Source organism: Pygocentrus nattereri, chromosome 3 (assembly GCF_015220715.1).
Source record: "Pygocentrus nattereri isolate fPygNat1 chromosome 3, fPygNat1.pri, whole genome shotgun sequence".
Taxonomy (NCBI): Eukaryota; Metazoa; Chordata; class Actinopteri; order Characiformes; family Serrasalmidae; genus Pygocentrus; species Pygocentrus nattereri.
This window is the reverse complement of record NC_051213.1, coordinates 31008318-31021849: the sequence shown is the minus strand read 5'-3', so window position 1 is coordinate 31021849 and position 13532 is coordinate 31008318. Positions and strand designations below refer to the sequence as shown.

The 13532-nt window shown below is 39.4% G+C and overlaps 1 protein-coding gene across 15 annotated transcripts in view; it reads left to right on the top strand.

The window, feature by feature from the left end:
- ptprma (protein tyrosine phosphatase receptor type Ma) overlaps positions 1-13532 on the top strand; it is a 267072-nt gene that overhangs the window by 210360 nt on the left and 43180 nt on the right. For 12 of the 15 annotated variants that reach the window (XM_037537051.1, XM_017706825.2, XM_037537049.1 and 9 more), the window contains 2 exons: positions 7566-7717; positions 12284-12358. In XM_037537051.1, the coding sequence (XP_037392948.1) occupies positions 7566-7717; positions 12284-12358 (227 nt within the window). The remainder of the gene's footprint in view (positions 1-7565; positions 7718-12283; positions 12359-13532) is intronic. The other 3 variants (XM_037537053.1, XM_037537052.1, XM_017706827.2) reach the window with 1 other exon arrangement.

Below are 13532 nucleotides of genomic sequence, written 5' to 3'. Positions count from 1 at the left end.
ATTGTTGTAGTCACAATTGTGTTTGTAGATCAAGTAGAGGAAAAAAATATGGAATCGCTAAATTCTGAGGAAAATATTATGGAATCGCTCTTTAATTTGCAGTTCTAAACAAAACACCTGCATCAGATTAAATCTGCTAATTAGTCTTCAGTTTAAAAAGAGTTCTCACACCTTGGAGAGCTGTTGCACAAAGTGGATTGACATGAATCATGGCTCCAACACGAGAGATGTCAGTAGAAACAAAGGAGAGAATTATAAAACTTCTTCAAGAAAGTAAATCATCACGGAATGTTGCAAACGATGTTGGTTGTTCCCAGTCAGCTAGGTCTAAAATCTGGACCAAGTACAAACAAGATGGGAAGGTTGTAAAAGGGAAGCATACAGGTAGACCAAGGAAAACATTAAAGAATCAAGATAGAAGTGGGTGGAAACAGGAGTCAATGTCTGTGACTGAACTGTAAGAAATCGCCTAAAAGAAATGGGATTTACTTACAGAAAAGCCAAATGAAAGTCATCATTTACACATAAACAGAAAAGAACAAGATTATAGTGGGCTAAAGTAAAGCAATCATGGCCTGTAGATAATCTTCAGTGATGAATTGCGAATCTGCGTTGGGCGAGGTGATGATGCTGGAACTTTTGTTTGGTGCCAGTCCAGTGAAATTTATAAAGATGACTGCCTGAAGAAAACATGTAAATTTTCACAGTCGTTGATGATCTGGGGCTGCATAGGGGAGATGAGTCATTACATCTTCAATAAATGCCAAGGTCTACATTGAAATTTTGGACACTTTTCTTATTCCATCAGCTGAAAGGATGTTTGGTGATGATGACTTCATTTTTCAAGATGATAATACATCTTGCCATAGGGCAAAGGACGTGAAAACTTTCCTTCAAGAAAGACATATAATGTCAATGGCATGGCCTGCAAATAGTCCAGATCTCAATCCAGTTGAAAATCTCTGGTGGGAATTGAGCAAAATGGTCAATGACAAGGCTCCAACCTGCAAAGCTGATCTGGGCACAGCAATAACAGACCGTTGGAGACGGATTGATGAAGAATACTGTTTTCAAGAGAATTAAAGCTATTATAAAAGCCAGAGGTGGTGCAACAAAGTACTAATGATGCAGTGTTTTTCTCATCATTCCATAATATTTTCCTCAGAATTTAGTGATTCCGTATTTTTTTCCTCTACTTGATCTACAAACACAATTGTGACTGACTACAACAATTATTTTTATTTATTTTTTTTTGTTGTTTTTTTAATGCCAGAAGGTTTGAATTTTTTTAAAAAAATTGTGGCATGTCTCTGTGATGAACTATTTTCTACAAAATTAAACAATTAAAAGATCTTCCTCCAAGATTGATGATTCCATAATTTATGCCATGGGTTGTATATGCAAGAAACTCAAACACAGATTTCTGCATGAAGGAACGGGCAGTTTTTATTCTGTTACCTAGCATTTAGCTCTACATAATATCAAGCTAAAGATCAAATACTGATGTCCACAGGTCACAAAAGGAGTGTAGTTACTTTTACACCGGACTGTATCTCTCTATAATGCAGGTTTATTTGTGACTTTAATAGTTTTTTTTTAATAGACATATTAACCGACATTTTAACCATCTGACCACACAAATACACCATTCAATGTGTTTCTAAATGAGAATCAGTAAATTCTGTGAAACACCCCCCACCCCCACACCCACCCAAGTGCATTAAGTATTTATAGTGCTAATGGGCCTAACGCCCAGATACCGAATTACAGATTACACACTAGATGACAGCGTACGTTAAGTGTCATTTCTGCAGCAAACAAATTTAGGCAAACGGTTCAACTATTAGTTTCCTGTCGAGTCCCCCATTTGCAGAAATGTAGGGAGATAGAAGGGTGCTGGCAGCCATATGGAACCAAACTGAATGCAGGAGATTAATTTGGAGCCAGTGACTGTGGGAGAGCTTCATTAGCTTACGGCCGTCCATTAGCGGGGACCGCGCACCGCTGCGTTTAAGGGTCACCTGCCGCTTTTCTCCTTTCAATGGTCACGATAACGGCATGAGATACAATTATACCCCTCAAACGTACCACAGGCTTTCTGTGGAATCACAAGGTCTTGCATTTAAAATCCTGCTGTCTTTAGCATGGTGCGATTTTCCATTCTCTCCAAACAGATGAAAGGGATGGAATCATCCATTATGACAGGAACGTGCAATAAGCTTGTATTGTTCTCTTTCTCTTCATTTAACCGGCAGGACACTGTATTGTTTTCTGCTCTTTATGTTTGCTGTGTAGCACTTCAGCCCATGTCTGTCTTGAGTCATTAGTGTTGTGCAAGCTGGAATTTGTCCCCAATTTAACAGCTCTGATTCTTTCCCCGTAACATGAATGCTTCGAAATGAGCTCGACTCTGCCAGTAACTCTGTGATTACAGAGCCCACTGTAATTTTCCATCACTTTCTGCAGACACTTTAATTTGTTTTTAAGTGCAGCAGGAGAATGACTGCTTGGTGACAAATCTTCGCCGATGCAAGCATCTGAAACAAATGCCGATTTGGATGATGACAAGGGCCTGTAAATTTTAAGCCGGTATTTGCAAAGTGCCACCAGAGAGATTTAGGCTCTGGTGGGTAAAGAGAGATCTCTGCACTTTGAAGTGTTATTACCTTGGAAATCCCCTTGCACTAAATCAGATTTGATTAATTGTGAATATAAATTACCATACAGTTGTGAAAGAGCAGCTAAGACTCTCAAATATACTTTATATGCATAAGGCCAGGCTTGCTCTCCTTACAAACACTTTGCATCAAATTTACTGTCATGGTTTTTCTTTTTGTCAGCTTCATTTGTAGTAAATTTCTCCTCATTTAAATGGGTCATGCCAGAAGCGCTGTGTGAGTTTATGTAGCTGATATCTGATTTGCATAGCTGATGTCTGGTGAATTATTGTGGTAAAACATACAGAGCTGTGCAAAAGTGATATCTGCAGGAATGAGATCTGAAGCTTTTTATCTTGGCAGTAAGCATTTATTTGTTACAAAAACACTAACATTATGATAAATACAAATCAGTGAATGAGACATTAGGAATTTATGTCTGTCACTGTGTTAGCTTAACCATTTCTAAAGCTCTCCTAGACAAAGTTCAGTGGCCATCCAATACCTGCATCAGTGGATTAATCCTTCATTAAATTAAATCAAGTGTTGTTGATGGAGTTTATCAAAAACATGCAATGGCAGTGAGAAGTCAGGTACTAAACCTGTGTTTTTCTAACTATATTCTTCTGATTAACATATATTTTTTTTACTTTGCATATGTTTATTTGTATTATTTATATTTACTCTAATCTAAATTAGTCTTTTGGTTTTGGTTTCAGTTCTTTATGGTAGTGCGTTTTGCACGGGACTGTATATGTATATTGTCCCTGTCTAAAGAAAACATGTATCTTCATTTTTGTCGATTTTTATTTTTCTGCATTATTTTAACACACCAGCTGTCCTTTACATTTTGTGAACATTTCATGATGAATGGACCAACAGAAATGCTCTAACATGACTTAACTTATGTTGAAAGGCGAGAGTGTTTTTGCCTTCTCTTGTAACTATTGTTACTCTTGTTACTATTTTGGAGATGGTTTTTCTTTGGACAGCGACAACATTAGGGATGGGTTACATTGGGGGAAAGGTCACAGAAAGGGTGGAATGTACTTGTTCAATATACAGGTTAGGGCCACACTATATGGAAAAATGATCACATTGACTTTTATTGCCACAAGCTATTATTATATGCCTTCTGACAGACGTCAAGCACATAATCAACATTTGATGTAAAGTGGTTAAAGATTTGGCTGCGTTATTATTTGTTTGTTAGATTATTTAAACCTTAAACATGATAACGCAATAATGATTAAAGAATGTTAGATTGTGCAGCCATGATAAACATATACATCATTACTTCTGCTAGACAGAACATAACAGAGCACCGTAGTTACATTAAGCCATCAAATACAAGGGTTGCCCTCCTTAATAAATGAGTTTATAATGAGTCTTGGGGGTCTGTCTGTAAGTCTCACTGTAAGTTGTTGTGAAGGTCTGCAGGTCCCAAAGGGGAGTCCTTGTGCTGAGTAGGTCAGCAGTGCATCAGCACATCAGGTGGATTAAGATGATGTAATCTAGACAGACAAGAGGAAATGCCATGCAACACACTGCGAGAAGGTGTAGGCCAAGTGCCAGTAGTACTGCGATAGCATCAGCATCAGATATTCCTCTGTTTATTTATCCCGGACAGCGTATTCATGTGGAAAAAAGATGTGATCACTTAGAGGAGACAGAAATATTGAATAGCATTGAGGCTAAGTACACTGGCAGAGTTCTCTATGATGGAACTGGCTGTGTTTTATGGTGGTAAACTGTGTTTTAATATATAAAATGTAAAAGAAAAAAACACTCAACAACTACAGAAAAGTTTACATTTGGAGCAGAGAGAGCCATGAGAAGAAATAGCAGGGGAGAGATGGCTAATGTGACTGTACTCTGCATTTTTGCCCAGAAATCCCCTCGGGCTGTTGGAGAGCTTCTCTCTTTTTTCCATTTGTAAAAAGCCCCAATCTCTCTGACCTTCAGCGGCTAAACGCTTGAAGGAGAAGAGAGCAGAGAGAGAGAGAGAGAGAGAGAGAGAGAGATGGCTTTACTTTCATTTATTTATGTTTAATGTGTGGGCTGCAGGGGCCAGGTTTGGCTGGCCACTGCTGTTCTGTTTTAGACCACTTAATGCTGAGCAGGATCCATCAGATTCGTGCAAGGGGGCCTCCATTAGAGATAAGATCGTGTCCCCCGGCCAGGCCCCCCATGACCCTGAGGGAAGAAAGAAGGAAGGGGCAGCCATCAGATGTGCTACCATTCACATTAAAATGGCCAACGGCTCCCAAAACGGAATACTGGCTTGCGCGGCCACCCTAAAGGGGATTTGCAATGTTCACCCACCTGCTAATCATATTTGCAGCCTCCATTTGCCGATGGTGGCACTGAAGCCACTTTCACACTGCACTTTTTTCACCTCCGTATTAATGGTTGGGGAGCTCTCAGTGTTCAAAGATTAGTGCAGAGAGTTTGGTAGAAAAGTGATTTTTTATTCTCCTGGCAACACAAAGCAGCACTGTGTGCTTTCCACCAAGACAGCGTGTTTGATGAGAAAATTCAGTCTGAAAATCAGTGAGTTAAGCTGTCTGATACCTGTATGTTTCATAGCCAGCAGACTAACATGGTCAACAGGCTTTTAAAGGGTGTGCAGGCTTAGGGCTCTGTCTTTATGGGTGCAGAGACTGTCACTGGTGCTAATATTAGGTTTTTTAACTGAGCTAAATTTAACTAATTGAAGGAGCACAAAGCAAAGCATTAATATTGTTGAAATTAAGTTGCTGTGATAAAAATCACATCTTGACTTACTGCAACATCTAAATCAGGGCTGTGGAAACTTTTTGTCCTGTGGGAACAAAGTGAAATACTTGTAGTTGGCCATGGGTCAAAAAGACAACACAATAAGTTATACATAGTATAAAAATGTTTCTCTCATTGAGTCTGGGTCTGGTTACAAAAGTTAGTGTCTGGGCTGCATTCAAATTTTGAGTTATTTGAACTTATTTGAAGTTGATAAAACACAGATTCTTGTGCCATTAACTTACTGTAATGGGGAGCGAGGAGGCGGATGCATATGCGGAGATAAGTGAGATTTATTAAGGGCAAATCCAGGGTCATAGTCGTGACGGTCCAGGTTCACATAGCCAACACAGATAGATCAGGGGACAGACATGACAGACAAACCAGAACCCAACAGAACAAGCAGAGCAGAACAAACAGAACATCCAACACAGCATATAACAAAGACCAGCAAAAACAAAGGGCAAACACAGGGCTTAAATACGACACCGGGAAGATGAGGGACAGGTGAAAACAATCAGGGGCGGAGTCACAAAACAAGGGGCAGGACTACGGATACCAAAACAAAGAAGCACGTGGACTATACCAAAACACAAACACATACAGGACTGGGAGGGGCCAATCATGACACTATTTGAAATTCAATGAAGTCAAAATCTTAAGGCAGAAATTCTTGTGATAATTTGGTGAATATAACAGAATTAGATGAAAAACAAATGAATGTAAATGTACCTCAATTAAAGTGGGTCAATATCCTTGATAGTTTTAATACTCTATTTTGGCAGATTGCTAGAATATGATCACTAACTTCTGAAGAACTGGCTTTTAGATGCATAATAAGCCCCTCCCCTTACTTGCAGAAGGTTAAAGAGGTGTAAACCTCATAATACTCAAACATCATGCTCCAGAGTGTTTCCTGAGCTGTCTGAAATAAGACACAATTATACTGTTCCGATTGTATTTTATTGTACTACACACACTCCATCAAATGATATTATGAAATAACCACTATGAATGATCTATAATAATTACTCTGAAACTTGTCGGTAAAGCAAGTACTTGTGAATGGAAGTCTAGATTCACTGACAGATTCTTAGAGCTTAAAAGGCTTTCTTGAATTGTACTAGGTGTGTTAGAGCAGGAAAACTATTATAGGATGCAGGAGTACCAGTACCAGAGCCAGGCCTGGGAGCCACTGTCTTTCATTAAACCTGACATAGGTGGTGCACTCTGAGTCAACCCAGGACTCAGAGCCTTTAGGATTGTAAGCATCCAGCTTTTAAGACGGACAGTAGTCTTCCCTCCCCTCGATCCCTTGCTGTGCTGTAGTGCAGCGGAGTCATCTGTACCCCCACATTGGCAAAGTTACCCAAGATAAAGACTAACATTGCATCAATCCTCATGACGACCGTATGTCATCATCACCAAAGCTGCCACATCCAGCCTCACCGCTTCCTTCAATTAAAAGTGAAAAGACAGAGGCGAGGAGTGAAGTCGTTTGAGCGAGCTGCATGCACCGGCGTGCCCTTCCTAGCTCTCGAGTCAACCCCCGGCAGCATCACATAGCCCGCGGCGAAATGCTCTTCTCAGAGCCGGTTTCTGTTCTTCATCAGCATATTCTTTCTCGTCAGGAAGAGTAGTCTGTTCCCAGTTCGCAGTGACAACAAGTCTCAAGAGGGCGCATTAGTGAGATGGTAGCAGTCATTGTGCAGGTATTTAAGGCCATGGTTGTCGTGTTCTATATTCTTGCTTTCTGCTCCGAGCACTGGAAGAGCGCTGATCTTGTTTGGCATTTAATGTGACCATGTTTCCGTTCGAGTGCAAGGTCAGAAATGACCAGACGAGTCTATGCATGGCAGAGGAGAGTAAGAGCCTTGCTTGACAGTAATCAGCATATGCTTTTTCATTATAATTTTCCCAATTAACAGACAGGATATGACGTGTATACAGATGAAATCCAGGTTAAACTCAAAACAACTGGCATTTTTAAAACAACTGACCCAATGGAGCTATGTAGTTAATAAAACTGTCTGCTTATTCATTCATGCATCCATTATTTCATTCAGTTAGGCAAGATTCTAGTAGATGTGTCTCATTTTTACTTGATTTATTTATTTATTTTTAATAAAGGAAACTTGCAAAGAAGCGTAAGGAGACTCTAAGCAGCACAAGGCAGGAGATGACAGTGATGGTGAACTCCATGGACAAGAGCTACACTGAGCAAGGCACCAACTGTGACGAGGCAATCTCCTTCATGGACACCCACAACCTCAATGGACGAAGTGAGTATTTCACTGACAAAACTTCACTGGCCTCCATTTCAACCTTCCTTACGTCTCTAACTGATGAGAAACCGTCGGCATAGTTTATTTATGAGAGCCAAGAGGTCCATCTTGCTGGTGTACAGTTAGAGACTGTAGCTCATCTGTTGCTATGGCTGGCCAACAGCGGTCCTGTTGTCAAAAATCGACATTTCTAATAAAGTTGAGGTGATTATATTTATCCATCTAATAAAGATGTTTCAGACTGGTTTCCAGACAAGAATTAAGCCTAATCCTTTGCTAAAAAGGATCTGGCATTTCACCAGGGGAAAAAAAATCAATGACTACAGTGTTTTTTATGTCTAAGTTCTCTGACCCAACGACCCTGACCGATCATGCCACACCTGGCTAGTGTCTGTGAGCTCAGTGTTTTGCTTTGTGTTCGTCAGCAACTTCAGTCTGGGGTGGGCTGGTGTCCCTGTGCTCCAGCTGCTGCTCCCCCAGGACAGTTGGAACTCCATCTTCTAATCCTTGGTGGGGGCTCCAGATTAGCCAGTAGCCCTTGCTCAGAGTGTGCTGGCTCAGCAGCGGCTGGAACACACATCCATCTGCTTACCTGGAGCCAGACGGCTCCCTTCCCTGAGCTCCACATCGCGTTGTTTCTGGTTTATATGTCTGATAGCCAGATGACCATTTTCATGAAGTCTCAACACAGTCAATTTCTTTAGCTTAGACAATATTTAAATGCTAATCAGTCAATCTAAATGTGCAAACATAAAGCAACTTAAGCATTTTATTGTGCTGTCCATGTGTAGCCATACATTCCAGTGGATCTTCCATCTGTTTCTGCTATGCATTGTTTAAAAATGATTCTCTAGTTTCTAGTTAACAGTTTTTAGAGGATTCCTTTTTATCTTTCTCTACTCTAGGGATGGGATGGTTAATGGTTTTGATGATGTACTGTGGCACAAAACCCAGTGATAATTATAACGATCCAAAAACCCAATCCGTCAAGGTGGAAATAAACAGCCTACTGCTTACATTGTACTCAACAATTAGTTCTGACAGCACAGTCTGATTGGTTGAGAACTGCTCTACTGGTGCTGTTGTTTGTAGACACAGCTGTTTTTTGTTTTTTATTATTTTCTTCCCCCAAAATGAATGTATCTTTCTACAGAGCACTGGTTTTTGAAGTAATGACTTGCTTTATGTTGCAGTTAACTGTCACTATGTTTCTATTTTATCACACTCAAAAAGAGAAAATGAACACATTAGATTACATAAATTTCCATAAGATAATATTTGATCTGCAGCCAGTTTGGTCAGATTCTGAAGAAGAGTGGGACAGCAGGCCTATGTCAAATTCAGAACCTGTTGTTGCTTTTAAACAAGCTTTTCAGTCAGCAGCTGTGACAGCAGAACAACTAAACAAACTGAAATTAGCCAGAAACAGAATACAATTTGGGGAAAAAAGTAAAAGGACTTTCAAATGATTTAAAGACTGAATGGAGTTAGGGTAATTTGGCAAATTTTGAAAAAACTGAGCTGAACCTGATACTGCAACAGTGTTATTTCTATCTGTATCACAACACACTGCTACTTTTTTGGTAAAAGAAGTTGTCAATATTATAACACATTTGATACAATGTTTATGACTGCCTTATTTTATCTCTGTTTCACAGTATGAATTTAATAGAACACTTGAAGTTGTGTGTTATCATAGTAATCTACTGCACCTGAATTAATGCTCTTTAAATATATTCAGTATATTTTACCAATACTGTGATAATTCACAAAACTGATCATTTTTGGTTGTTGATATCATGACACTACTTTTATACCATCCCAAGCTTTGCTTTTTTAAGCATGTGATGCACTAAGATATGGCATATTATAGAGTAAAATAGAAAACAAAATGCGTTATACTGTTGAAATAAATGTAGGACTGGTAGCTTATTAGAACTGTAAGGCATGTGTAAAAGATCATTTAGACCCAAGCAGCTGTACTGTTCACCTCTTCTTCTTACAATATGAAACTGGAGCAAAAAACAAACAGTTATTGCTTCTTTGATTACTTGGCAGTGGTTAATATTGCAAAAGGGCCGCACCTTTTTTTCCGCTTGACGTGGCTGATGTGTCACCTAGCGCAGTGACCAGTAAACAAGGATGAATAAATAAACATGCGCTTTTAGCGGGCGGGACAGAAGAGTGGCGGACGCCAGGGCGATTCATCTGTGACCTTATCCTGCTGTCTGTCTCCATAGCTTTGATTGACAGGCCGGTCGCAGCAGACAGCGCCTCGTGGCAGCTGTCAGAGAGCCGGTCCTTACCTGACTGTTCTCACTGTCAGCCGCTCATCCGGCTCCTCACCACCCTCACTATCAGCCCTACCGCATAAACTAGCCCGTGGTGCTCATCGCTGCTCTGTTTTGATAGAGTGTGAATGGACGTGAATTAAACACACACATCTGGTTTATGTGAAAGTCGGGGAAGGGATGTTTCTTTTTTCCATGATGTATTAAGTAAAATATGAGTAGTATTTGAGCTATTCCTGCCTTATTCACATCACTCTGGTATTTTAAACAGAGCTAGACGAACATGGCATGTGTTAAACTGACAGAGCCAGGGGAATTATGGATGTCTTAACCCTCAAAATAACACAGGGACAAGCATGGAGAAGCCATGTTTGGTATATTGATGCTGCCATATACAGTGGCAAGAAAAAGTATGTGAACCTTTTGGAATTTTATGGTTTTCTGCATTCATTTGTCATAAAATGTGATCTGATCCTGACATTAAGTGTATTGACAAATATAATGTGCTTAAAATAATGACACAAAAAATATGATCTTGCAGGTCTTTATTGCTCACACTCATTCAACATTTAAAGTGGTAGTGGAAAAAAATAAGGGAACCCTTGGAATTAATAGCTGGTTAACCCCACCTTGGCAGCAATAACCTCAACCAGGCATTTATTGTAGCTGTGAATCAGACCTGCACACCGTCCAGGAGGAATTTTAGCTCATTGTTCCTGGCAGAGCTGCTTAAGCTCCATCATGTTCCTTGGATGCCTCATGTGTACGGCTCTCTTCAAGTCAATCCATAGCATTTCTATAGGGTTGAGATCTGGGCTCTGACTCTGACCAAAAGGCGGATTTTGTTTTTCATAAGCAGTTCTGTTGTTCTCTTGCTCCAGTGTTTTGGGTCATTGTCCTGTTGCATCACCCAACTTCTACAGAGTTTAAGCTGACATACACACACTTTCACATTATCCTGTAGAATTTTTTGATACACTTGGGAATTCATCTTCCCCACAATGATTGTAAGCTGGCCAGGCCCTGATGCAGCAAAGCAGGCCCAAATCATGATGTTCCCTCCACCATACTTTTACGGTTCTGATGATATTTTCATGGTGATGTCCAGTGCCTTTTTTACACCAGATGTAGTGCTGCATGTTCTTTCCAAATAGTTCGAGCTTAGTTTCATCTGTCCACAAAACCTTTTGCCAGTACTGTTGTGCAGTGTCATTGTGCTCTTTCACAAACTTCAGGCGTGCAGCAACGTTCTTTTTAGTAAGCAGCGGCTGCCTTCGTGGTGTCCTGCCATAGACACCCTGCTTGTTCAAGTTTTTACAGACTGTAGACTCATGAACACAGATGTTAGCCTGTACCAATGACGCCTTCAAATCTTTGGCTGTCACTCGGGATTGTTTCTTTACTTCATTGATGAGTTTCCTTTGCGCTCTTGGGGTCATTTTGACTGGGCGCCCACTTCTTGGCAGAGTAGCCACAGTCCCAAATTGTCTCCATTTGTAGATTGCTTGCCTTACTGTAGACTGGTGAATTTCTAAAGTCTTTGAAATCACTTTATAACCCTTTCCAGCTTTATGTCAATCAACAATTTTTGATCGTAGATCCTCTGAAAGCTCTTTTTGGTGAGGCATGGCTCAGATACGCATGTACTTCTTGTGCAGAGCAAACTCAAAAAGTTTGAGTGGCTTTTATCAGTTAAAGTAGCTCTAGTCCACACCTCCAAACTCATTTTCTTAACGAGACTCCAGGTATGCTAACACCTGACTCCAATTAGCTTTTCTGAGATTATTAACTCAAGGGTTCACAAACTTCATCCACTAGCACTATGAGGTTTTTATGATTGTTCTCAATGAAGAATTTTTTTGTTATTATTTTAGTCACATTATATTTGTCAATATGCTTGACGTGGATGAGGATCATAATGTCACATTTTATGCCAAATTAATGCAGAAAACCATAAAATTCCAAAAGGTTCACAAACTTTTTCTTGCCACTGTAAATCTGAAATTGCCAGCTGCCATTTACATTGTATGAACATTTCATGATGAATTTTATGGCAAATGGACCAATACAGATGGTCCAAAATTATTTGGAATAAAATCTCATTGCATTAATGTATATTTCAGGATTTCTTCTCCAATTAAGTTAGCACTTTGGAGAAAGATACATTTTGCTACAACATCAACATAAAAATGTCAAGTAAATATGTAAAAATCAGGATGTTTGCTTAAACATACTTCTTCCTTCTTTCTCTTTTTATTTCTTTGGTTAAAAGCTGTCTCTTCACCATCGTCATTCACCATGAAGACTAACACACTCAGCACTTCCGTGCCCAACACCTATTACCCAGGTAACCTCAGCTTTGACTTCTGACCTCCATGCTCTCACCAAACTAAAACAGCTCTCACTTTTTTCATCTATTGCTTATATTGTCTCACTTTTTGGGTCAAATAACACTGTAGTTACACATAACAATATGTACAACAATACATACATGTAACTGCTGGTGATGGATTCACTGTTACAGATGGATTGCAGTAGTAAAGCTTATGTTAATACTCATGCATCAAGTATGTCTTGATAGTTCCAACAGAATGTAAGTACACAGGTGTAATAGGGTGAGGGTAGTTACATTTATATAAAGGAGTCTAATTGTATGCATTATGGAAGTACTTCCACTACATCTGCCTAGGAAATGCCAGCTATCCTAACATTTAGCCAGCTGTAACTGTATGCTTATGTTGACACATGGTAAATAAAAACCAAAGTTCTGGCCTTAATCCATTCTGTGATGTGTTGGTATTTATAAAGAAATAGCACATACTTTATCTTTGAAAGTAACTTCTGTATTTTCATTAAAATGCATGTGTTTTGTTAAGCTACTCAAAAACTGATGTCTTGATCACTAATCTGAGATTGGCCTGTACCCATAAGAACTTCACAGTAATTGTCCACTTTTTTTGAAGTTCATCTTTCACCTAGTTACTGAAGTATATCGCTGTTGTCGGAACAAAACCTCTCCAAAATGGAAACTTTACAGGAGACTGAAAAAAAAAGCAACAGTACTTCTAATGTCAATGGAACCAGAGTTTTCTCCAAGTAATTTTGAGCTGTTTCTTTTGGTCCATTTGTCATGAATTTACAAACAACATAAAGAGCAACAGGCATTTTCAAATTATGTCAAAAACCGAAAAATGGCGATACAAGGTTTGTTCCGACAGCAACAACATTCTTCTTGTAAAGTGGTAATCTGATCCGTAATTTCAAAGAACCTACATAAACCTAAAACTTTTAAAGATCAATGAACATCTGCTGTTGCTGTGTAAATACCAGCACATTACAGAACTTTGGTCATGTAACAATGGTATGTTGTTGATGTGTTACTGATAATCTGTTAAAAGTTTATTAATCATCGTTAAAGCACAAATAAAGTGTTACCCAACTGTCAAGCTACACTTTCAAATGATATGAGTAAAACTGTCTTCTAAGATATGCTACTGTAATCTATCTGTTTCAGTCCATCA